Source organism: Marmota marmota, unplaced genomic scaffold (assembly GCF_001458135.2).
Source record: "Marmota marmota marmota unplaced genomic scaffold, marMar, whole genome shotgun sequence".
Classification (NCBI taxonomy): Eukaryota; Metazoa; Chordata; class Mammalia; order Rodentia; family Sciuridae; genus Marmota; species Marmota marmota.
Window position 1 is genome coordinate 22,220,655 of NW_026000005.1, and position 27,213 is coordinate 22,247,867.

The following is a 27,213-nucleotide window of genomic DNA, read 5'->3' on the forward strand; positions in this document are numbered from 1 at the left end:
TGGGATCTGTTATTAATGAACCTGCTTCACAGTTAGTGAAAAAAAATTTCAGGTCAGAAAGACCTAGGTCTGAGTTGAGGTGCTGCCAATTTCTACATGACTCCTCCAGGTAAATTAATCTCAAAACATTCTTGGCACTCCACTTCCTCAGCATCTTTAAATCCTATTTGTTTTGTTTGTTTGATACCAGGCATTGAACTCAAGGTCTGCTTAACCACTAAGCCAAATCCCCATCCCTTTTTATTTTTTATTTTGAGACAGGGTCTCACTAAGTTGCTTAGAACCTTGCTAAATTGCTGAGGCTGGCCTCAAACTTGGGATTCTACTGCCTCAGGCTCCTGAACTGCTGGGATTATAGGCATGTGCCATCACACCCAGAAGTTCCATTGTTTAATCTTTAAATGATGTCCATTAATGAGTACTCCAAAATCTCTAATGTCTTTTCCAAATTAAAACCCCCAAATTACGTATAGAGCCTATAAGGAATATGTGAGAAAGACAAAAAGAATTCTGGAGTGGGAGGCAGTCGGTCTCCTTTTGTAACTGTTATAGTTAGATTTCTTAAATATAACCTCGTCTGTAACTGGAAGGGTTATGCTAGATCAGGAAATAGACTTTATTAGTAAAATGCCAGAAAATAAATATTTTAGACTTTGCCAGCTACATGCAGTTTCTGTTGCATATTGTTATTTGTTTTTATAATCCCTTAAAAATGTAAAAAACATTTTTATAGCACTATAATATAAAAAGAAGTATACATAATATAAAAAATAAACCCAAAATGGTTGTTGGGCTGTGTTTGTCAATTCCTGGACCAATTATACAAATATTGCTTTTCTGGCTCTAAAATTTTCCTAAAAAAAGTAAAGGAACCTGATAAAGAAGTAGGAATAAGAAAGATAATCAGAAGCTTATAGGATAGAAAATGACAAGGTAGAAAGAAACAACAGGTAAACTATAAATAATAAGCTATCCCATTCTTAGATGGTAAGTCAAAAGAAAGGAAAACTTATGTTCACATAGAAACCTGAACATAAAAAATATTATACTGTTTTATTCATAACTACCTACCTGGAAAACAACCCAACTATCCTTCAACTTACGAATGATTAAACCAACTGTGGTATATCCATATAACAGAATCCTACTCCACATCTAAAAGGGACAAACCAATGATACCCTCAACAACATGAGTGAGTCTCAACTACCTTATATGTTAAACAAAAAGGGCTGATATAAAAGACTATGCACTTTGTTATTCTACTTCTGTGACATTCTAGAAAACTTGTAAAAACAGAGAATAGATCAATGGTAGTGAGGGTATGGAGGTGAAACTACAAAGGGGCAACATGAATTTTGTTGGATGAGAGACCCTTCTGTATCTTGGTTGTATGACTGATCAAAAGCCAAGAGCTGGGTTGGGTAGTAGCTCAGTGGTATAGTGCTTGCCTGCACCTGTAAGGCACCGGGTTTAATCCTCAGCACCACATAAGGAAAAAAAAAAAAAGCCAAGAGCTATAACCAAAAGAGCATGTTTTATTTTCACTCTGTAATTTTTTTTTTTTTAATTTTTTTAATATTTACTTTTCAAGTATCGGTGGACACAACATGTTTTTTTGTATGTGGTGCATGAGGATCGAACCCGGGCCGCACGCATGCCAGGCGAGCGCGCTACCGCTTGAGCCACATCCCCAGCCCCACTCTGTAATTTTTTTAAAGAAGAAAAGTCAATATTGGTGTTATTACTATAAACAAAGTGAAGCAGAATAGTACCAGAGGGAAAAAAGAATTATAAAGGAAGAAATTTTATGTTAATATATGAAGCAAATGACAACTAAATGATTGACAACATTATTCTTATTAATACAATTCAGGTACTGGAACAGAATGCAGAGGTGACTTTCAATATATGTCTTATTTTTTAAAAATCCAAAGTTTTCTATAATTTCTAATTACAGCAACATTTTCACTACAAAAATTAGCACTTTTCTGGCATTATTTCAAACAATAAATTATGAATACATGTATTTAAGCCCTATAGAAAGCTAAATGAAAAACTGAATATACTATTATTTCTCTCAAATGAACAATGGAAGCAATTTTATAAATGCATTCCTCTAAAAATAAAAGGTATTAACACAAGGCAGTGAGTAATATAAAATATCTGTAATTCATACATTCATTAAAGAACATGAGTCTAGAATATATAAAGAACTCTTAAAAATTTAGAAAAAGATAGACAATATACTTCTTTTATTTTTAAATTTTTTTTCTTAGTTGTAGTCAGACACAATACCTTTATTTTATTTATTTTTATGTGGTGCTGAGGATGGAACCCAGGGCCTCGCACGTGCTAGGCAAGCGCTCTACTGCTGAGCCACAATCCCAACCCCAATAAACTTCTTTTAAATGGGCCAAAAGATGAACAAACGTTTCACATTTAAATATCAAAAGGCTAGGGTTTAAATTAAGTTCCACTAAACATCACCAAAAAATGGGTAAAATAATACACTTTTCTTTCTTTATTTATTTTATTAGCTACACATGACATTACAATGATCTTGGCAATTCATACATTTGAATCAATTGGGGTATAATTTCTCATTTTTCTGATTAATAATACACTTTTCAAAAAGTAAGTTAATGTGTAGCCAAGTGTAGAGGGTTGCACCTGTAGTCCTAGCTACTAAAGTGAGTTAATATATGTATATGTTACATGGTAAAATAGTCATGGCATTGACCATATCAAGTGCTGGTGGGAATATGGAGTAATTTGAACTTTCATTTACTGTTAAATGAAGTGAAAATTGACATAGCCCATTTTGGAAAACTTTTTGACAGTATCAAACATGCAGAAAGCCAAATATGTGCATACCTTGTGTGACCCAGCAATTCTACTTCTGCACAGTGATCACACACATAATCCCAAAGCCAAGTATAAAAACTTTCTTAGCAGATTTATTCATTGTAGCCTCAAATTGGAAATCAACCAAATGTCCATCAAAAGAAGAATTTAAAAATTGTGGTATATGAAATTTAAAAATAGGTAAAACTAACTAAGATGGTATATGTCAGAGGTGATTATCTTTCAGTGTCTATTGACTGTGAAGTAGACTAGAGGGAATTTTCCGGGTGCTGGTAATTCTCCATATTTTGATGTAAGTAGTGATTACTTGGGTATGTACCTTTGTAAAAATTAATTGAGGTGTACATTTAAGCTGTACACTTTACTACATGAATGTCAAACTTAAAAAGAAAGGGAACAAACCTACCTTTTCAATAAGGAATTTTTATAACTTAAGAAATCTTTTTCTACTCAGATACATTCCTTAGAGATTTGATCAGAGAAATACATCAATAGAAATTACCACTGAATGCACTATTTAATTGGTACAGCACTTCCAGCTTTAATTTGTCCTACAAGAGTAAGGAAAATAAGTACTTGCCAGATCTTTCCTTTTGCAATTCAGCAGTATATTTTTAAATGTATTAAGAAGTTCTTCATTACTACTTTCAGTTGGAACCAGTGAGTGTATTGTTTATTGCATCTTAATGAGTTTGATGAATCATTTATGATCAACTTCATTTCTCATTTTCAACAATATTTGTAAGATATCTTATTGGTGACTACAGAAATAAAGTGCAAATATGTGCTTGATTACTGCACATTCATTATAAATATTAGAAAATAAATGAGAAATGTTTTCCTAAACCTTGCTCAGTATTTTCTTCTCATTAAGTATATAAAAACAAAGTAGATCACATTATGACACATATCTTCATAACAAAATAGAATGAATTAAGGATCTGGATGAAAAGTCAAACTCATGGAAGCAAGAGCAGACCTGTGATTATCAGGGGCTGAAGTATAGGAGAAATTGGGAAAAGTTGGTCAAATGGTAAAAATTTTCACTTATGAGGTGAACAAGTTCTGTGAATCTAGTGTATAGCAAGGGTGATGATATATTACTGTGTGTGCGCGCGCGTGTGTGTGTAACCATTATTTTACACATTCTGAATGTAGTCAATCTTTATTTGTAAATTGAACATTTTTTTAAGTAAAACAAAATCTGGATGAACTGTTCAAAATCTGGATGAACAGTTCAATTTAATGGGATCTAAAAACTAAATGATAGAGGCAATTTCCAAATTAAACTCCTAGTGAATTAGGAGATATGACTTGCATCCTTAGTAGGAATTATATCCTTACTATGTGAAATAAATAATATTGAAGTCAGGTAATTAGTTGCTTCACTTAACTCTAGTGCAAGATTTAAAAACAAAAGATCCTAATTCAGAGTGTACCATGAAATCAATTACAGTAGCTCTATAATCCGCCTACCAAGCTGTAAGCCTAACTCAATGCTACAAAATTCCATGATTCAGATAAATGTAGCAATAGTACAAGGTTTATAAGAAAAATTTACAAATTTACTGAAAGAAAGCTTAATGTTTTTCACCTACTGAAAGCAATCATCTTTTTTTTTTCTAGTAGGTTTATAAAGTGAAGAAGATAAAACAAAAGAAAATACAAATAGGAAATGCTGTTCAATTACCACATATTTATTAAGACAGATCTAAGAAATTACAGTCAGTTCTACTACTTACCCTTGTTAGCCCCAATTGTTCTGTTTTCTGTTTCTTTCTTGGTCTATTTGTGGATTCCTCCATTTCATCTTCTTCATCTGTGGGGACTGCATCAGAGAGAACAAGATTTAATATTGGAAAAACGTTGTCAATATTAATTACAAACTGTTTGAAAGAATTTTTTGCATCTCTGGGTATACAGTTTTTCAGTATTATCTAAGTTCATTAGGAAAAGGATTTTTTTTTTTTTTAATCATTTTGGGAAACAGAAAATTATACATTAAAAAAAATACCTGGATTACTAATATCCAAAAATAAGAATAAGATCACCATTATGAAAAGAAATCACTTTACCATAGCTATGAAAAATTACTTACTATTAGTTCTAGGAGTTACAACCAGATTGTACTTACATTACACAGGAAGTACTAAGATAAACAATGTTAAAATGAGATACATTCAACTATAACGCACCAATGAAAAAATGTGGGGAAAAAATGGACATACATTTCAGTCATCTTTATTCTCCTTGAGTATTTCATTTTTTTGAACAAGGAAAAGTGATACATAGTTATTTTTTGTTTTGTTTTATTTTGGTGATACTGGGGTCAAGCCCAGGGACTCACATGTGCTAACTAGGCAAGTGTTCTACCACTTGATAACTATCATTATGACTGGTATGAGAAGAAATCTCACTATAGTTTTGATCTACATTTCCCTAATTGCTAATGAATGTTGAACATTTTTTCATGTATTTGTTGCCATTTGTATTTCTTTTTGAGAAATATCTGTTTAATTAATTTGCCATTTATTAATTGGGGCTTTTTTTGGTATAAAGTTTTTTGAGCTCTTCATATATTCTAGATATTAATCCTCTAACAGAAGAGTAGCTAGCAAAGATTTTCTCCCATTCTGTAGGTTCTTTCTTCACATTCCAAACTGTTTCCTTTGCTTTGCAAAAGCTTTTTAGTTTGATGCTGTCACATTTATTAACTATTGGCATTATTTCCTGAATTTTAGGGGTCCTATTGAGAAAGTCAATGCCAGTGCCTAAGAGCTGGAGTGTTGAGCCTACATCTTTTTCTAGGAATTGCACAGATGGTCTAATTCTGAGGTTTTTGATCCATTTTGAGTTGATTTTTGTGCAGGGTAAGAGATAAGGGTCTAGTTTCATTCTTCTACATATGGACAACCACTTGTCCCAGCTCCATTTGTTAAAAAGGCTGTCATTTCTTCAATGTGTTTTTGGCACCTTTGTCAAGTATCAGATGAGTATAGATATGTGGCATCCCACTTATATTGGCATTCCACACAGATTTGTCTCCGTCATCTATTCCGTACCATGAGTCTGTTTCTGACAGTACCATGCAGTTTTTGTTACTACAGCTCTGCAGTATAGTTTGAAGTCAGGTATTATGATGCCTCCAATATTGCTTTTTTCGGCTTAAAATTGCTTTGGCTATTCTGAGTCTTTAGAATTCCAAATGAATTTTAGGAGTTCCTAGTTCTTCGAAGAATGTCAATTGTATTTTAATAGGGAGTGTATTGAATGTGAATATTTTATGGCCATTTTAACAATATTAATTTTGTCTATTATGAACATGGGAGGTCTTCCCATGTTCTGTGATCTTCTTTAATTTCTTTCCTCAGTGTTCTAATACTTGTTGTTGTAGAGGGCTTTCATCTCCTTGGTTAGATTTATTCCTAGTTTTTTTTGTTTTGTTTTTGACGCTATTGTGCAGGAATTGTATTCCCGATTTCCTTCTCAGGACATTGTTGTTGGTATACAGGAAAGCTGTTGATGTTTATATGCTGATTTTTTTTTAACCTGCTACTTTGCCGAATTCATTTATTAACTCTAGAAGTCTTTTGGTGGAATGTTTTGGATCTTCTAAATGGTATCATCTGCAGAGAGTGATAATTTGACTTTTTCCTTTCCTATTTTTATCACTTTTATTTCCTTCTGTTGCCTAATTGCTCTGCTAGAATTTCTAGGAATATAGTAAATAGCAGTGGTGAGAGTAAAAATTCTTGTCTTGTCCCAGTTTTAAAGGAAATACTTTCAGTTTACCCCCATTTACTATGAGGTTGGCTTTGAGTTTTTCACACAGAACCTTTCTGATGTTTAGTAGGTTCCTTCTATACCTCGTTTCTTCAGTGTTTTTATCATGAATGGGTGCTGAATTTTGTCAAAGGTCTTCTCTGCATCTATTGTTGTTAATTCTGTTTATGTGATGAGTTACATTTATTGATTTGTATCAAACTATCTTTGCATCTCTGGAATAAAACCAACTTGGTAATAATGTATGAACTTAATATGTTGCTGAACATGATTCACTAATATGTTAAGGAATTTTTGCATCTAAGTTCATCAGGGATATTGGTTTTCTTTCCTTCATGTGTCCTCATCTGGTTTTGGAATAAGAGTGTTACTGGCTTCATAGAATGAATTGGAAGTATTCCAACCCCTTCTGTTTCATGGAATAATGTGAGGTGTACTGGTATTAGTTCTTTTTTAAAGGCTTGATAGAATTCAGCTGAGAATCCACCTGGTCCCGGGCTTTTCTTTGTTGAACACAGTTGTTTTTTGTTGTGGTGCTGGGGATTCAACCCAGGGCCTTGTGCATGCAAGGCAAACATTCTACCATGTGAGCTATTTCCTCAGCCCCCTGGTTTTTGGTTTTTAAAAATCTTTGTTACATATCATCGGACAGGTAGCACACCCAGATTGAAAACTACAGATTTTAATGTTTTGTAACTCTAATGAATATTAATCTGCTTTCCCTAATGTGATTATAAACCCCTAAAAGTGATAGCTAACATACAATATCTCATTTATATAGCTCTATCAAAAAATACCACAAAAGGAAAAATTTCTAAACTAAACTGCTTTCTTCCTCAAATTTGTTTGCTTTCATCATTTTTATAAAATCTACTAAAATGGATCTTATACATAATTATTTAGAACTGGTTAAGTTTTTCTTGATTCCTCTTAATTCTGCTTTCTGAACGGTATGGAGGGTATTATGCTGTAAAACAGCAGTTCCCTCAGAAGTAATATTCTGGTCTTTTTACCTGTGCAATTAATAGTTCTAGTTACAAGATTTTAAAATACAAATATTTGGATGTGTGCTTTTCCTTTTTTTCTTCCCACCAGTATCTCTTATTATCATCAAGACATCGTCCTCTGAGTCTTTCCTCTCCTCCAACTGCTCCTTTTAATCTGTTTTCCAAGTAAGAATATTAACCTTGATATTACCAATTTCATTGAAAAAATTTTTGTTAAAAAGTAGGGCTGGGGATGTGGCTCAAGCGGTAGCGTACTCGCCTGGCATGCATGTGGCCAGGGTTCGATCCTCAGCACCACATAAAAAAAATAAACAAAATAAAGTTAAAAAAAAACAAAAACAAAAAAACTACACAGAGATTTCATCTTTTTTTTTTTTTTTTAAAGTATACCAGCTTAACTAATAAATTCCTCTATCTCAAAAGTCACTATTTTTTTTTCTCTTTTTCTGCAGTTCTGGGATTGAACCCAGGGCCTTGCAAATTGTAAGCAAGTGCTCTATCACTGAGCTACATCCCCAGACCATTCTTTTTAAAATGACTTAAAGTGAATAAAGATTATTCAAAAGATATTTTTGTTTATTTCCATGTTTCTTAATAAGAGAACTGTGTGAGAATTAAAGTGATCATGTTCCACTGCACCACTGTTGATGCTTGGGGCAATTCAATCTTATCCGATAAATAAGGGAGAGATAGGGTAAAAAACAAAGTCTTAAAACACACAAAAATATTCTAATATGTCACTATAATATATTCCTTTATACATATCCTCTGTTTATGTTTATGGCAAAACATGGTGTAATAAGTCCTCTCAATTGAATTCTTAAAACATTAATAAGTCAAAATAATAGGAATATTTAATTTACCTGTAGACCAGATCTTTAGCATCTTATCCCAGGAACCACTGCAAAACTGAACAGATAGAGATGAAGGGGAAAAACATGTGATAAAACTCATATTTGCCTTGTTTTTTCTGCTATTTGACTTGAAAACTGACTTTGCTTATTTAATCTCGGTGGAACACAGGCTTTGATATCCTTTACTACCATGGTATCATCTGCCCAGCTTCCTAGTCTCGTGGGACCTGCTGTATTCTTAGTCTCCACAGCAGTCAAGGGAGTTGCCATTATTATGTGCTCTGGTCGTGTTTACTTAGATCAGGGTGAGCAACTGACCTACACTGTACTAGTCATTTTTCCCCCATTTAGAACCTTTAAAAACCCCTATGTTCCAAGAACGGAAGTTTGTCTTTCTTCAGAGACAGAGAATATAGGATTATAAGACCTGGGAAATGTTTACTATCATGTGGAGAAAGCCAATTTTGGGCAAGAGAGAATAAAGTTGACTTAAGAAGACAAGAAGGTGAGGGTATGCTAGCCACATTCAGGCTTCCATTCCACTAGCTCCTGAGGCTTAAGTGCATCATCACCTTCCTAATGATATGGTGGTTCACTCTTGTTGGACATCATAGGTCCAATAAGCCTAAACCAGTTTATGATGAGTTTCTGCCTTTTATAGTCAAAAGTCAGTGTATGATTAATTCACCTAAATTTCAAGTCCATAACATGTAAACTTTCTGTATGGCTCAAAATGCAAAATCAAATCTTTACCTTTAAATGTATCAAATGTCCTCTGTTATTCTAACTGGCAAAGAAACATGGAAACACTCTTAAATCCAGAATACTTTTTTCTTTTTAAATATTTTTTTAGTTGTTGATGAACCTTTATTTTATTTATTTATATGTGGTGCTGAGGATTGAACCCAGTGCCTCACACATGCTAGGCAAATGTTCTACCACTGAGCCACAACCCCAGCCCAAATCCACAATACTTTATGTGGCTTAGGAAACTTTCAAATTTTAAAAGGGTTTTTAAAACCTCATAAGTCAATATAGTATTGCTCTTAGGTTTGTGTCCTTTTTAACTAACATTTACCATTTTGTCATGATAAAGAGTACATCAGCATTAATAGTAAAACAAACTCTCTTAACATTATTAATGTATGCTACAGCTCAGATTATTGTTTTAGGTATTTTAAATTGATGACAGCATTTAGTGTAGCTGATTAATTACTATGATTAAAGAAAGAAATTACTTGTTTAACTGACTTCTTAAGTATTTTACAGTTTATTTAAGGTTCTAAACCAGCGCTATCCAGGCTAGGGGAGAAATCTTTATATCTCTTATTGCATGAGTATTTGCTTAGGGTTTCAAATCATATTCTTTAGCCACTGATTGTTGGGAAAGTATATGAATTACGGGGAATTTATATAGAGAAAAAAAGTTTAGTAAAATGCTTAAATTCTACTTTAACAAAGTACTAATAACTTAGTAGTTACTTACTTTAGTTCCTGAGCTATCAACAGCTATAGAATCCACACTTCCAGCATGACCTCTGCAACAGTGTAGGGCTTTCACTTTGTTTTTCTCTACATTCCACTCCCACAAGAGAATGGTCTGATCCATAGAGGCACTCAGTAGTAAGCAAGACAAACTATCTGAAGAAAAGAGAACACAATAACAAGAAACAAATTAGTACAAAATTTATATAATCATGTTCTTAAACTGAAAAATTCAAAATTTTTGGTGGATTTAAAATATAAATGCACATAGGAGGGTTTTAAAAGAAAGTTAATGTATACACCTATAATCTTAGAGACTTGGGAGACTAAGGCTGGAGGATCACAAATTTGAGGCCTGCCTCAGCAACTTAGTGAGATCCTGTCTCAAAATAAAAAAATTGAAAGTGTTGGGAATGTAGCTTCAATTTTAGTATTGCAAAAAGATAAATGATAAAAATAAATTTAAAAAAATAAAGAAATCTAACATGGTATAAAAGGAAAGAATCTTTAAAATTAGAAGATATGCATTTAACACACTCAAGAAACTCAAAAATATATACTACCTAATATAATGTTAGAAAAGATTCACTGCCATCAATTTATGGACTTTTTTAAAAAAAATGTCCTTTTCTTCTTGAACCGTGTTTTTTTTTTTTTTTTTTTTTTTAAAAACACTGTATTTTTGAAAGATCTTACAATAACTATGGCATGAAGCATTTCATACCCATTCTACTCTCCAGTCTTAACCTGCTCTGAAAATGGGATATTTCCAAATTCCTTTCTAGTATTCCTCTTAGTTTCAGCAAAAAGTCCTACCTTTTTTCACCCAGGCCACATCTTTTACAACGTCTGTATGTCCCACAATTGTCATTATTGACTTTCCTTCCAAGGACCAGATTTGAGAAGTCTTATCATAAGAACCAGTCAAGATCCTATAAAGAGGAAAAAAATTCTGTGAACTTAATAAAGAGGCTTTTTCAAGCTCTGAAAATCAGTTATGTTTCTATGGCAACTACAAAATAAATGGTGGAGATTATATTTTTAAATGGTTTTTATTTATTCATTATTTATTTGTTTGTTTATTTTAGTTGTCAATGGACCTTTATTTTATTTATTTACATGTGGTGCTGAGAATCAAACCCAGTGCCTCACACATACTAGGCAAGTGCTCTACCACTGAGCAACAACCCCAGCCCTTAAACGCTTTTTTAATATGAAGATTTTAAAATATATCAGATGTTATATTATATTTTAGAGTTTTCCTGACCTACTAATATAGCAACTGTGAAAACCCTATATTTCACTTTTATTATTATTGAAAATACTAGAAATCCCAGGGAAACTATGCAAATAGTTTATAAAGCCTAATAGTGCTTTGTAATTAACCAGTGAAAAGCATTAAAGAGATAAACAGGGCTGGAGATGTAGCTCAGTGGTAGAACATTTGCCTAGCATGTACAAGGCCCAGGATTCAATCCCAACACCACAAAAAGTAACAAAAGCAAGAAAAAATATTTAAAGTAAAATCAGTAAAAATATGGCTTTGTATAATAATTCCAGAGACTCATTTTTAAAGGTAAGATCCTCCTATGATTCACTCTTGAGGTAGTCTTCTACAAGTAAGTTCATTACGGATTTACTCTGAGCCATCTATATTTTCTTACTTGACTCAACTGTGCCGACTGTAGCCCTAAATTTTCATGATCTGCATCTTCATGGTAGTAGGCCAGGAGATCTGTGGCTATGAAAGTTACTTTTCTTTTAGGAAATAAATTATATCCCTGGTCGTAAAAGCAACATACTCAAACCCAGTAAATTAAATACTTTAAGACACTTGACTTGTATAAAAAATAAAGGTCACACCTTGAAACAGAAAAGAAACCTACCAATAAATACCAGTTTTCTTTTTGAATACACTGAAGGCAAAGATCTTTCTGTCTGCTGTGATCACTGATACACATATAACAAACTTACTCTGACAAAGAACAGGGAGTTGGAAAAAATATTCATATAGTGGATTTAAAAAGACTTAAGAAAGTAAGAAAAGAGAAGAATATTCATCTATTAGTACCATTCCTCTGCTCCTTTAATTGAACTGATCCAGTCATCATGGAACATGCATTGCTCTGGCTGGGGTGCAGTGTATTTCTCCACATATTCTAGTTCCACAACCTCTTCCTAGTCAGCAAGAAACCAGAAACCAGAAATCAATTGGTGATTTGGTTTTAAAATATTACTATGAAGATAAAGGAACCCCCAACTTAATGTATCTCCTTCATGTTAGTCTTCTTTATAACCCAGAAAATTTGGAGCCACTGAAAGAGTAAAAAACTTTACAAACAGTGTGCTACGAATAATATTAAGAAATATATTTCTTAATATATATGGGGTTGTGGCTCAGCAGTAGAGCACTCACCTTGCACGTGCGAGACACTGGGTTCAATCCTCAGCACCACATAAAAATAAATAAGTGAAATAAAGGTATTGTGTCCACTACAACTAAAAAAATAAATATTAAAAAAAGAAATAGCCTTGGAAAAATTATGCTAAATGTGGGTGGAAAAACATGAAAAAACTTCAAAATAAAAAAAGATAAAAGCCTACCATTTAATTGGTAGAGTTCCTATTTAGGATGTTATAATAGTTCTAGAAATGGGCAGTGATGATGGTTGCATAATATTGTAAATGTACCTGATGCCACTAAATTGTGTACTTATATATTTTACCACAATTTTTCAAACCACAAAAATTGTAAAATCAATTGTAAATTATATATTCAATTATAAAAACAATATCAAGGAGGGACTGGGGTTGTAGCTCAGTGGTATAGCGCTTGCCTTGCACGTGTGAGGCACTGGGTTCAATCCTCAGCACCACATTAAAAGAAAAAATAAACAAACAAACAAAATTATTAAAAAAAAATTCCAAAAAAAAAAAAAAAAAAAAAAAGTCTGAAAATTAAAAGGGGAGGAAGCACAATAAATCACAATAACCTAACAGCCATAGTTTTTATATGTACAAAATTATTTTGTATTGCTGTATTAGTATAAATATATTTGCTACTCCCTTTCTTGGCATTTCTTTCATAAATATGAAGAACATGTTAATTCACCTGCATTTTCTTGAATAACATGTTCTTATAAGAGGTTTCAAAATTAAATATATAGAAACAGAAGTTCTGATTTCACAGAAGAAAACAATAATCAAAACAATCTTGGGGATTAGAGATAGATTCAGACTGCTTCTACAAGGAGTTGCAATATCTGATAATGCTTTAAGCAAAATACAGAAGGTAGTACTTGAACTTACTGATGAGATGTTCTCCAGTTCCATGTGTTTGAACAAGGGCATTCGCAAAAACTGGCCCTTGATAAGGAAATCAAACTCCACATGTTTGTGGAACTCTAAAGAAAATACAGAATAAAATTATTTGCATTCTTAAGGTCTGAAGTATTATTAATAGAGATATACAAGAATCCCCGAAATAAAAACATACACATTAACCCACTGTGGCCTGAGTTTCTCTAGAATTTCTTATAGCACATCAGACAAATGTATTTCAGTAAATCATGTGAATTTAAGAACAATAATACTTTGTTCTGTTGGTATAAGATTTTTCTTACTATTGCTGCTGTAATTGTTGTTTTATTATTATATTATTGTTATCATCATTACTGGTATTGGGCACTGAAATTGCATCTTCAAGGTTTTCTTTAATGTGTTACACTATCACCTATGTAGCCAGTAAACTAGCCATACGTAAAGTTTGGTGAGATTTCTAGTTTCATTTTTTTGGCAAGATTATTCGTAGGCATGTATTTCCTCTGCATCATAGGAGGATGCACATAACATTTAGTTCTGTCTCTTTTTAAGATGTTATGATCCACCTTTGGACTCAGATGATGTCAGTTGGATCCAAAGCATCATAATGTGCCCTGTCAGCTATTAACCTACTTAATGGCCATAGCAGCTAATGGTAATCACACTTATATCCCTTGTTTCACTTGGAGTCAGGAACTAGTAATCTAATTCTATCATTCTTTCTATACTTGTTAGCTATAATCCTTCTAAAAGAAAAATTCCCTCATCAACTATTTGGTTTGCTGTGTTTTAAAAAATCTTAAATCTGAATCATTTGTATCTTCAACTCAAGAGCAGTTATTGACAGTTATTCAATTTATATTATATAAAATTGTCATTTTATATATAAAAATGACAAATATTTAGTCTGTAAGTTCAGAAGTTTATAAATCAGAATTGTTATGCATTCACAATTAAAGTAAAGAACTGGATCAACTGCAAGTGCTACAAGAGGCCAGGAGTAATAGCACACTCCTGTAACCCCAGTGACTCGGGAGAACAAGGCAAAAGGATCACAAGTTTGAGGCCAGCCTCAGCATGTTGTCAAGACCCTGTCTCAAAATAAAAAATAAAAAGGGCTAGGAATGTAGCTCAGTGGTAGAGCATTCCTGAGTTTAATCCCCAATACTGCAAGGAAGTAAACAAAAATGCTACGTGAGTATCTTTGAATCAGAACTGTAACTTGCTAGCAATAAATATATTACAGGCCCTGAATATCCCCAACTTAAAAAAAAGGCTGTTCAAAAACATCTTATCAAACTTCACCAAAAAATTATGGGACTACTTGAAGATGAAGAAGAGGCAAATATCAGGCATAGTTTATAATTCTTATCTACCCATTCTTCCAACTAAGGCATTCCTCTAATAGAAGAGCTGCTTTGCAGCATTGAAAACAACTGAATAAAAACATGCTTGCCTCTACATGGTACTACTTTGACAAATTTTGTTTTTAAAGATTACACTTTATGTGGCACAGTGGTAGTGCATTTGCCTGGCTTGTGTAAGGCACTGGGTTCGATTCTCAGCATCACATTACGAATAAATAAATAAATAAATAAATAAATAAAATAAAGGTTTGTCAACAACTAAGAAAATATTAAAAAAAGAACACTTTATTTTATTTTTCATTTTTTATGTTCAGTTTTCTGTTTTATGTAATGTTCCTTTACTTAAAAAAAAAAAAAGAACATACTGAAAATTTCAAATGTATAAAAAAGTAGAGAACAATAAGCCCTTAAAGACTTATCATCCAACTTCAACAATTAACAACTCATAGGCAATCTTATTTCATCCATATTTTAATGCTCATTATGCAGCTTAACAGACAACTTATTAGTTCACATATGCTTAGTATTTATCTTTAAAATGTTTTTACTTGATATTCTTGTAAGATTTTTTTTTTAAGATGGACACCATATCTTGACTTTATTTATTTTATTTATTTGTATGTGGTGCTGAGGATTGAACCCAGTGCCTCACACATGTGCGAGGTAAGCGCTCTACTGCTGAGCTATAACCCAGTCCCTATATCCATTACATTTGTATGACCTCTGAAAACACATACACACACAAATACCAGTATTATACTGGCATTTTATTATAACATAAAACAAATACTCAAATTCATATACTTTTGTTTTGCTTTGCAGCTAAAGAGATGTGCAGCTTTGAGCTTCACTAGCAAGTGGGACCTAAGCACTGAGACACTTATTTTATGCCTACATAATCCACCCTCCATGTCATGGTGATACTGCCTTGAGTATCTCTGTATCACAACCAGTATACTAAAATCTTTATTCTTAAATTAAAACCACCTTACCTCCATATTGACTTAAAAAGCAAATTAAACAGAAATATTTTTTTTCCTGAGTATTTTTCTTTCAAAGTATCATGCAGCAGGAAAATCTGTATGTTACAATTTATATTACTGTTACAAAATTCATATATTGAGTCAAATAAATAAAAACGTATCTTAGTGTAGCTATTAGTACTATGCCCTCTGAACTTCAAAAGCATATATACCCACCATTTTTGGCCTCCAGCAATTTATTGATGATGTTACTAAGGTCAGCAATTTCAGAGGTGGCAGGAATTGAGAAGGGAACATCATCTACCACATATCTATAAAAAGAAAACAATATGTGAAAATCAAGTCAACAAATATTTTAACAAGTGTGTATTTATTCATTCAACAAACATTTATTGGATAACTACCACACTGAGTAAACAAAATGAATGAAAATATGTCTATTCTCTAGTGAGGTTAAAGTCTGGTAATCAAATACAATTAGTTTTGTAAGAACAATGCTATAAATGATAATGGATGCAAAATGAGAGAATAAGAAGTGATAAGTCATTTCAATCAAAGAAAAGGAGTGGTGTTGCAAGGTCTGAAAGGATGCCTCAAAATCATTCTTAAGCCACATCTAGAAAAGTGATTTTTGCCAGAGGAGGGAGGAATAGGCATGAAAAGTACACAAGAAAGTAGGGAGAAGAGCAAAACAATAGCTAGGAATTGTTTCTATATCAGAAAGTGTGATTTTGCTTTAGGCAGTGACCAAAGATAAGGCTATGCTAGTTTATGAAATAGCTTTTACTGTTTTGAAAACACAGCATCACTGTAGCAGTCCAAGTTACAGAATATCATCAGAATTTTGTTTAGCTAGATCTTTCTGGGTGTGCAATGGAAACTGGATTGGGGGGTGGGGATATAGCTCAATTGGGAAAGTGCTTGCCTGGCATGCCTAAGGCCCTGGGTTCAATCCCCAGCACCACAAAAAAATAAAATAAAATAAAAAAGAAACTGGATTAGAGGAACAAAGGAGAAGAAGCAGATTAGGAGACTCATAAGAAAGAATGTGGGAAAATATTTGCAAACATATATCTGATAAGAAGCTTGTAGCTAGAACATACTTAAAATTTGCAAATCTGTAATAAAAAGATAATTTAATTTTTTTTAAATTGGCAAAGGATTTGAATAGATGGTTTTCCATAGAATATATAAAAATGGCCAATAGGCTCAGAAAAGATGTTCACAGTTATCAGAGAAATGCAAATCAAACCATGAAGAAATATCACATGATACTAGGGTTGCTGGAGTGCAGCAGTCTGGCTGGGCACAGATAACCCGGAGGTCATGGGCCACCTGTAGATTCAAGCAGGAATGAACTTTATTCAAGAACCCAAGTGAACTCCCCGGGAAATCAACGGGGGAACTCCGCGAGAACTCAAAGGGAACTCCCGAGGTAGCAGGAGCCGCCCTATTGCCGGACAGCAGAGGTCCATATACACAACTGAATCCACAGCCTGCCCCAATCCAGCATCATCCAGTTACAGCAATCAGCCATCAGCTTAACTTAACCATCATCATCCAAATGGCTCGCTGGCGCTACACCTCAACCACTCCTTCTGGCAAAATGCCAGGTGCCATCCTGACTTGGTTGTGGCTCTCAACACTGGAGAAAAAAAAACAGCTAATAAAAGATACTGATAAGGTATGGAGAAACTGGAACCCTCATATATAGATGGTTGTAATGTAAAATAATGTAGCTGCCTTGGAAAACAGTCTGACAGTTTCTCAAAAAGTTAAATGTGGAATTACCAAATGAAAACATATGTTCACACAAAAACTTGTAAGTTAATGTTCGCATAAACACTATTCCTAATAGGTGGAAACAACCTAAATGTTTAACAAATGGACATGAATAAAAAATGTGATATATCAATACAATGGAATATTATTTGGTCCTAAGAAGGAAAACATACTATAGCATAGATGAACCATGAAAACAACATAGTAAGTGAAAGAAACCAGTCACAAAGACCATGTATTAGGTGGGGTGTGTAGCTCAGGGGTAGAGCTCTTGTCTAGCATTCTCTAGGCTTCAAGTTTAATTCCCAACACCTAAATAAATAAGCAAATAAGTAAATAATTCCATTTATAAAAAACATCCAGAATAGACAAATCTACAGAAACAAATAGTAGGTCTGTGTTTACCTAGTGGTTGGGGCTGGGATGGTGGGGCGGGGTGAGGATAGCTAAAGGGTGATGAACGTTGACAGAGGTGATGTGGCACAACTGCGAATATGATACTGCTGGTCCTCAAACTACCCTTGGAATAATAATACCTATATATTTACCATGTCCCAGAAAGCAGTTATTCCAAAAAGTAACAAAACATAGAATTAAAATTTTTGCTTCTTCCTTTTACTATTTTGATCAATAAAACAGGGAGGGAAGAATAATGTGATTCTCTTTTACACACGTGCATACACATATACAGTGAATGTGAATTTTATATGTGTGTGTGCATATACATGTGTGTGTGTGTATATGTATATACACACACACGATATTTACCCATTTATTTCTTTGTTTAAAATACAGTGATCTATTATTATTTCTTACAACTTTCTGTGAATCAACAATTATCTCAATAAAAATGTCAATTAAAAAATACAATGGCGGGCTGGGGATGTGGCTCAAGTGGTAGCGCGATCGCCTGGCATGCGTGCGGCCCGGGTTCGATCCTCAGCACCACATACAAACAAAGATGTTGTGTCCGCCAAAAGCTAAAAAAAAAAAATTATATAAAAAAAAATACAATGGCAACTGAGCATGGAGGCGCACCCTGTAATCCCTGTGGCTCGGGAGGCTGAGGCAGGAGGATCATGAGTTCAAAGTCAGCCTCAGCAAAAGGAAAATGCTAAGCAACTCTGTCTCTAAATAAAATACAAAATAAGGCTGGGGATGTGGCTCAGTGGTTGAGTGCCCCTGAGTTCCACCCCTAGTACCCCCCAAAAAAAATAATAATAATGACAGTGGCTATGCTAGTGCATTATCACATTCCTTGAGAAATATTAAGGCTAAGTATATAAATTAATGTTCATTAATGATATGATTTATATATACTGTGAACAATATAAGAGTGAAAATGATTTAAAGGTTAACTCATAAAAGTTATAAACACTAAATCAAAGGTATAATCTTAATTCAAGAGGGAGATTTCTAAATTATGCCTGACATTAGCATAATACAACAAACATATGTATATACATATATATATCATTTATCATTAGCACCAGAAAAATTTGACCAACATTGTTGACTCAGTCAACCCAAGAAGTTTAAGACATGGTTTCTGCATTTAAGGGACTTACAATATTAATAGTGCAACATACACCACAAGGTAGTACATAAGTAGATTTCAAATATGTTCTACAAATCTAGGAATCACTGGTAAAAATCGCTTTGTACACACAGGCGCACACACACAAAAATCAATGGTAAATGTTTGTATATAAATGATATTTACACACACGTAAGTACATTTTATAAAAAGAGTATAGCATACAACACAATATACACTGAATTGACTTCAGTTCTACCAACCCTCTATTCAGAGATCCACTTTCTACCCTGGTTTATAAAAGCATTTTCTATCACCTACTTAAAAAGAAAATAAAAAACAAGGAAGAACAGTAGAAGAAAGAGACCAAGGGGAAGGAGGAGGGGAGAGAAAGGGGAAATAATGGAGAATGATATCGGGCAAATTATATTTTTATATTGTGTGCATGAAGAAATAATGTAACAACGAATCTCACCACTAGGTACCATTATAATACATCAATTAGAAATATAGGGGGAAAAAGGCAGTTATGTTTTCAGAAGCTGTGAAACACCACTAGCAGCCAGCTTGTAACGACACGGCCCTTTTGTTCACTGTTCAAATTATGCATATGGTGTGCATCATTCAGAAAGCAAACCCGAAGCCCTTCAGTTTTCTCCATACGCAATTCAAATTATATGGAGCCCAGGAAGCGAGCAGGAAGGAGGTGATCTTGGAGACCCTCTGAGAGGTTCCTGAGAAACCCTTGCAAGGCATCACTTCTGAGGAGACCAGGGGCTCAAGTTAGGAGAACAGCAGGAACAAAGGGAAAAAACGGTGGCGGGGAGTAGCTGACAGCAAAGACAATGACAATCAGGGAAAAACAAGAACACAAGGTCGTGCCTGGGAAAGAGGCTAGTCCCGACGGCTGGGCCGCTTACTTACTTCTTGTTGTCAGTGTAGAAGCGTGTCTGGAGCTGAGCCATGGCGAGAAGACTTGCCCTCGAAAACGTATGAGTTAGCAGTCAAACAAGAGGTGCTCTTTAACCTCTTAATACTACAAAAAGAGATAATTAAAATTAGTCTGCACGGGTAGGCGAGAACTGCGGTTCAAGCCTGATTTCGGCTTTCTTCCCCCGGGTTTCCTCAGCAGAAGGCACCACGAGGTTCACCTTCCACACAGGCCCAGCCCGCAAACATCAAATACCTATTCCTAGATTTAGGAATCACCGATTGGTAAAGCACAGTCTTAAAAGCAGAGTGCCCCCTTAATCTTTTTTTAGATTTATTCCCATACCTTTAGACTGTGATCGATTAGGAAGCTTGAGAAATTTCCAACTCAAATCTGTATTTTAAAATAAAACACTATCGTTAGACTGGATACTTCAAACGCAATTGTGAGATACTACAATTCCCAGGAAGCAGCGCGTCTGAAACGCTGTGACCACTGGGAACTGTAGTCTTGTTACGCTGTATCAAGATCTCTTATTTGCATTAAATCCTCCTGACTCCAGCCAGATGTTTATTAAACTTCCTCTAGTTGACTAAGGTCTTGCCAAGTTCCTTTTCTTATGTAAGTTCTGAACCACAACCTGACCCACCCATGACTTTTCCCGAGTTCTCACCACTAGCCTCGGGTTCGCCAAGGCGGAAATACGAAAAAAATAACCTTCTGAAAAGAAACCCGCGACGGTGGCCGATAGTGGTCTCACCGCGTGGGACCGCACTGCACCTCCCAGAGAGGTGCGCCTGCGCATTGTGCTGGTCTCCATGGCGGGGCCTCGGAGCCAAGACGAGGTTGAGTAGACTCGTTTTGAATTTTCTCCCCCTCTGCTCCGGCGGACTTCCCTCCTCGCCTTGTGGGGCTTTCGGCGGCGGCAGGGCTGGGGAACTAGAGGTTTGGCAGAGTCATCTGCGCTGACGGACTGGATGCTACCTCCCAACCCCCCTTTCTACCTCCTCGCGTCACCTCCTGACCCGCCCGGGCTGGTAGCAACTGCCGGCCCCCGCCCCTGCCGCAGCCGGGCACTGACGGCGCCCTTCATTCTCTTTCTGGGGGCTTTTTCCGGGCCCTCCTAGCTAGGCCCACTACCACGGGCCCGGGAGGGGGCTCGCGGGCCCCAGGGAGGCAGACTGGAGAAGGAGGAGGTTAGGTGTCTTGAGGGTTGCAAAGCCCCAAAACGAGCCATCACTGCCAAGGACCCGCGCCCCTTTGGCGGGAGCGCCCTGCGCGTGGTCTCCCACGCTCTCTTGCGTCCGGCTTTTAAGCGTCTCCCCTCCCCACTTTCTCAGCCTTTTTATACCTTGTGTTTAGAAGAAGAAAAGCTTCTGCCCACACCTTCTCCCCCTGGCTTTTTTACTTTTTGTTTTGAAGTTACCCAAAGCCTTGACTTGGTCGCAATGATCCCAGTAATTACTCTAGTTCAATATAGTTGTTTCTCTGAGGTAGGCTGGATGGAGATGATACTCTCCAATTCCCAAAGTCACATTTTAAGGCATTCGCCAGCAAAGCTCCAAGAGGGGGTCTTCAAGAGAGAACAGTTTAGGATCAGGCAGAACTGGATTGCAAAATTTGTGGGCGGAACGGTATGTGTGCTGGTGAAGAAAACTAAAGCTTTCCTCTACGTTACTTAAAGATGTATTAGATTAAGTAGAAGCCTAATATTTAAATCAGCTATAGGAAATTAGAAGTAATTTAAACAGTTGGGAGTGAAATATAATCTTTTATTGGAGAGTAATGGCAATAAAACCACGACTATTTTCAGCTTACTCACTTTTATAAAATATGTACCCTGGAACCAGAATGCCTGGGTTCCATCCTGACTGGTACTTAACTAACCTCTCTGTGCCACGTTTTAGTCAACTGAATGAATTAAGATGCCATATAAATTCTCAGTAAATATTAATATCATATTATGCATTCAAGTTTAACTAGAAGCTTTGCCTATGTGGGCAAATGAGAGAGATAGCCACTTGGATGGAGGAATAAAATGAGAAAACCTTTACAGAAGTCCCAGAAAAACACTTGTTATGATTGAGCTTGTAATGATGTGGATTTACACGTTAAATAAGTTGAGGTATCTGAAGCTTGAAACACTTTCTTAACTGAAATCTTGTATTTGTTAGTAACATCATTAGTTAAAATATCTTGGAAATTTTAAACTGTCATTAATTTGAAATTCAGCAAATTAAGAATAATAACTGAGCCAAATAATTTGCACTTCGTTTGAATAGAAAAATATGGGGAAGATAAAGAATATCAATATAGAATATTCTTAAGGAAATAAGACTTCGATTTGCAGATTGGAAGTCTTGAAAATTCAGTAAAGTACTTATTTCTATTGAGACTTTAAGGAAAACTTAGCTAATAAGTGTTGCAAAAATAACTGAATACCCCATATGATGTTTTGGGTTTTCTTTCAGCAGTGATTTATGTGTCATGTTTGATGTCACCTCCAAACAGTACCTAACATAGCTAATACTTTTGCTTTGAATGTTTTTCTTAATATCATTTAGTACATTAATGGCAAGCTTTGGGTTCAAAACAATTTCCTATGGAATTAATTTTTTGTAGTCCTCAGACACATTGCTATCTGGAGAACCACAATTTGGAAAACACATGTTTTTCTTTTCTGTCCTATTTGTGTGTGTGGAGGGTCCCCTACTTGGTCGGTTGTAGAATTAAAAGAAATCCTAAGATTTCAAGTGGCTTCATCCTTCAGTCATCCTGTTTGGGAGTTTATTCTCAGATCATTGTTTTTAACAGATGAATTTCATTTTATTTATTTACTTAGTTTTGGTACTAGAGATTGAACCCAAAGGTACTTTACCATTGAACCACATTCACCACCCTTTTTATTTTTTTAATTTTTTTAAAAATTATTTTTTGGGGCTGGGGATGTGGCTCAAGCGGTAGCGCGCTCGCGCCTGGCATGCGTGCGGCCCTGGTTGGATCCTCGCACCACATACAAACAAAGATGTTGTGTCCGCCAAATACTAAAAAATAAATATTAAAAAAAATATATTTTTTGGTTGTTGTTGGACCTTTATTTTATTTATTCATATGTGGTGCTGAGAATCAAAACCAGTGCCTCACACATGCTAGGCAAGCGCACTTCCACTAAGCTACAACCTCAGCTCATTTTTTTCAATTTTGAAACAAGTACTCACTAAGTTGCTTAGGGTCTTGCTAAATTGCTGAGGTTGACCTTGAACTTATGATCCTCCTGCCTCAACCTTCAAGGTTGCTGGGATCACAGGTGTGCACCACTGTGCCCAGCATAACCAATACATTTTAATACACAGAAATCTAAGGGGGAAATTCCACAATAATTAAGTGATAAGACAGTTTTTTTGGAAATTACACCTGAAAAATTACAGTTTAGAACAAATAGAATTGCTGTTGAACAAAATGAAAAAAAATGTTAGTATCCTAAGTTCTTTTCATCTACTATGCATTCACTATGTAAACAATAAAAATGCCTTTCTCTCCATAAATAAAAAACTGAAGCACCAATTTTGTTTTGTTTTGTTTTTGGTACTGAGGATTTCTACTGACCTAAATCTCCAGCCCTTCTTATTAAGTTGCTTAGGATCTCACCAAATTGCTGAATCTGGCTTTGAACTTGCAGTCCTCCTGCCTCAGCCTCCTGATTCACTGGGTTACATGCACTACCACACTAGGCTCTAGTTTTTTGATATAAGATAAAATCTACTTTTGTAATGTGATATGATAGTATTCTAGATAGCAGTTTGCCAGAAAAAAAAATGAATACTGTTTTCTGAAGTCTGATCATTAACTGGCTTAACTCCAAATTTAATAATTTTTTCTTTCTTTTTTTCATCCAATCCCAGTGCTTCTTACTTAAGAAGTAAATTTATAGCGCTGGAATGTGGCTTAGTGGTAAATCACTTGCCTACCAGCATATATGAGACTCTGGGTTAAATTCCCAGTACCACCAAAAGGAAGGAAGCAAAAAGAAAGAAGTTTATCAGTACTAGGGTTGGGAGTAAGAGAGAGAAGAGGTTTTAAAGTTTCTTGTGGCTTGGAAAGATAGTCTGTTAGTAAATGTTTTCCTTGAGGAAATAGATGTAAAATATATAAGTTGCTGCAGAGGTCTGTTTCATTTGTTTCTGTAGAGTGAGAGTTGAAATAAAACCATAGTCTGGATTCTTAATTTTAGATAAGAAGACAGGCACAGAGGGGTTAAATCACCTACTCTAAGACACATGTAATTATCTGTAAAGGCAGCATGGTCTTTAGTTCTCTTCAACTGAGAACTACCAAGTGGTTCTACCAAGTGTGGCTGGTAATAGCTACTTTTTCAATAAAACCTGCGTAATGAAATCTAGTAGTTTTATTTATGTATAGAAAAATGAAATATACATTGAATAATTTCTCATTACAGAGAAAATGCTGCTGTGAAGACACAGTTATAACTTTCACATAAATGAAGCTACAACTGTTATTTAGTGACCCCCAAAAGGAAGAACTTTGGTGAACATGAAAGAACATTCTGGGGGTGGCAGAATGCTTGAGGACTGGAATTTAAACTTGAGCCACTGCCTGAAGGTAATCATTTTATTTTTAATTTAAGTGAAAGCAACAGCTTTATAAGTTAACTATTATCTCTTACATATTAATAAAAAAGTCAAATTATACTTTGTTATAGGCATTGTTCTATTTATGGTTACCAGTTGGAGAAAAACATTTTATACCTAGTTAATGTTGTTAGTATTTCACTTTTCAAAAACTTTACATTGAGTTAATTGGGAATTAGTGATAATAAATTATGCATGTACTGACATCAAGGATAGATGGGGAAATTGGGTATTTTAAATCATTCTGCAGTTGTCAGGACTGAGGAGAGTAGTAGAAATTGTTGGAAGAAATGAGAAGGAATAATACTTTTCACTACAAATTATTTTTCTGAAAGGATGTTCATAAAGTTAGAACTGCTTTTAATCTCTATTTCAACAGTTTATTAGGTATTCATATTTAAACCCATTTTTCTATATGGGAATTGCTTTAAATAGAATTTTCCTTCTATAACCACAGAAAGTTTGTTTAAATTATAATTGCATTTTGCATTCCCATAAGAAAATCAAGTTATTTTTATTTCATTGACAAAATCCAAGTCTGGGCAAAATTTTCAAAAAGTGGTTTGTTTGACAATCTTCCGTTGTCAGTATCACTACCCCTTTACTAGTGTACTTACCTAGGCTATTCATACTTCCTTCAGTCTTCACATTTAGTTCAGGACTGTCAAATCCCTCAAAGTTCTTTCAGTCTATAGTTATAATTGCTTCCTTACCTCCAAATTAAACTCTTCACTCCCTCAGAATAGCTGTTTCCAACTCATCTTAAAAGGAAAAAAAGTTTTTCTTCTATAAATTTATGCAAATTTGAGGCTGGGATTGTGGCTCAGCGGTAGACCCGGGCTCAATCCTCAGCACCACATTAAAAAAAAAAAAAAAAAAAAAGCATTGTGTTGTGTCCATCTACACCTAAAAACAATAAATGTTTTAAAAAAAATTTATGCAAATTTATTAATGGCTAATGCTCTATCTAAAGTATTTTTAATAGAAAATGTGTTTTAATGCCCATACAAGTTTTATTAATGAAATGTCAGTGAAAAGACAAAAAGGAGATAACGTGGAAAACATTTTTGAGGGGCTAGCTGTGGGATGGGGCACCTGGAAAGAAACAGAGTAAGCTTTTGTAGTTCTTTTCCCTAAACTGTTTCCAGTTTTTACAATTCCTTCCCAAGTCCACTTCTGAAACTGTTCTACAGAATGTTTTCTCAATGGCTACTGTTAGACCTCTAGCTTTTGGATGAGATCAGACAGATTAGTTTACTGACAGGAGAGCTTTTTTTGTGTTAGGAACTTCCTCTAATAAATTTTTACCAGGAAAAGTTGAAAACAAAAATGAGCAGAGTTTATTTTATTAACCTATCAAAAAAAATGATTTAAAGCTATGGAGTTTTGACTAATAGACGAAGGTGGGTGCTTTGTCTATGACTTCAAAAGATGGGCTTTGGAGTCAACACATATAGTTTGAGTTCTTTGTTACTTCTTAAATATAATCTTGGGAAATTTACTTAACTTGCCTGAATATTATATGCAAATTGGAGCAAGTAACTGAATCAAGGATATTTTAAAGGTTTAAATAAAATGATACAGGTAAAACACTTTTAACATAGTGCCATATTATGGATAATCTTCTAAAATTTGAACAGTGAGCCTCAATAAAAGGATTATAATAATAGGTCTTCCATCATAGGATAGTAGAATGGTAATAATTCTACCTAATAATTATTAAGCATAGAGATATTCAGGTAATATTAAACTATTTTATAGCTATGGTAATTAAATTCATAATTGCTGTTGACCTACCACACTACTGTTTATGTTTAAAAATCAAAATAAAGAGCTCCCTAGAATATTAAGAAATTTTTAATCTTAATGTCATCATGTTTAGACAGTATGTCAATATACTTGATTTATTTTAGAAAAGTTTAATTGTATCCAAATTGTATGCTAGACAATTTACTTTAGAAAGTTGAATTGTATTCTTGACAAATATTTCAGTTTTAATAAGTTCTTCAGTAGAACTTCATTTTCATTTGAATCTAACTTTGTAAAAGTTTTCTCTTAAAATAGAACTCTCTTATTTTTCTGCTCAGTGCACATTAAAAGTCAATCAATAAATAATATTTAGGGTTGGGGTCGTGGCTCAGTGGTAGAGTGCTCACCTAGCATGCACAAGGCACTGGGTGTGATCCTCAGAACCACATAAATGTAAAATAAAGATATTGTGTCCACCTAAAACTAAAAAAATAAATATTTTTTAAATAAATAATATTTAAATAAAATATCAGGATAATCAACTATTAGACACAAAAACCTTAAAACTGGCTGGAATTTTGAAGATCACCCATACTAAATTCTGATTTTAAACTGAAATTGAAGTTCAGAGAAGTTAATAATTTGGATTTTTTTCCCCATTAAATCCAGGTCAATTTTATATTCATTCTCTACTACATTTAATGAGATGTGTGAATTTTTTAAATTAAGCAGTAATAATTCAATAGAACTTATTAGTTATTTAAAAGTGTAAAGTTTTTGCAAGTTTTCAAAGATGATGTAGAAGTATGTTTAGAAGTTCATTTAGAAGCTTCATACTAAGACCATTTTTTTTTGTTTCAGTTTTTCGTACTGGGGATTTAACCTTGGGGCACTTTACT

At 34.5% G+C, this 27,213-nt stretch overlaps 2 protein-coding genes and 1 long non-coding RNA gene across 6 annotated transcripts in view; 2 read left to right on the forward strand and 1 right to left on the reverse strand.

Moving 5' to 3' along the window:
- Positions 1–15,718, forward strand: part of LOC125618183 — a 16,157-nt gene extending 439 nt beyond the window's left edge. The window contains exon 2 of the long non-coding RNA XR_007349442.1: positions 15,506–15,718. This is a non-coding gene — a long non-coding RNA (uncharacterized LOC125618183). The remainder of the gene's footprint in view (positions 1–15,505) is intronic.
- Wdr12 (WD repeat domain 12) overlaps positions 1–20,597 on the reverse strand; it is a 26,020-nt gene extending 5,423 nt beyond the window's left edge. Inside the window, exons 1-9 of the mRNA XM_015481282.2 lie at positions 20,262–20,597; positions 19,910–20,021; positions 15,883–15,977; positions 13,305–13,399; positions 12,067–12,173; positions 10,812–10,927; positions 9,997–10,151; positions 8,520–8,565; positions 4,609–4,694 (exon numbers count right to left, since the gene is read on the reverse strand). Coding sequence (XP_015336768.1) covers positions 4,609–4,694; positions 8,520–8,565; positions 9,997–10,151; positions 10,812–10,927; positions 12,067–12,173; positions 13,305–13,399; positions 15,883–15,977; positions 19,910–19,950 — 741 coding nt within the window. The 5' untranslated portion in view covers positions 19,951–20,021; positions 20,262–20,597. The remainder of the gene's footprint in view (positions 1–4,608; positions 4,695–8,519; positions 8,566–9,996; positions 10,152–10,811; positions 10,928–12,066; positions 12,174–13,304; positions 13,400–15,882; positions 15,978–19,909; positions 20,022–20,261) is intronic.
- Positions 20,598–24,399: 3,802 nt separating this feature from the next.
- The window catches only part of Carf (calcium responsive transcription factor), a 53,899-nt gene continuing 51,085 nt past the window's right edge, over positions 24,400–27,213 (forward strand). For all 4 annotated transcript variants that reach the window (XM_048808331.1, XM_048808332.1, XM_048808333.1 and 1 more), the window contains exon 1: positions 24,400–24,536. The gene's annotated coding sequence lies outside the window, so the exon portion shown is untranslated. The remainder of the gene's footprint in view (positions 24,537–27,213) is intronic.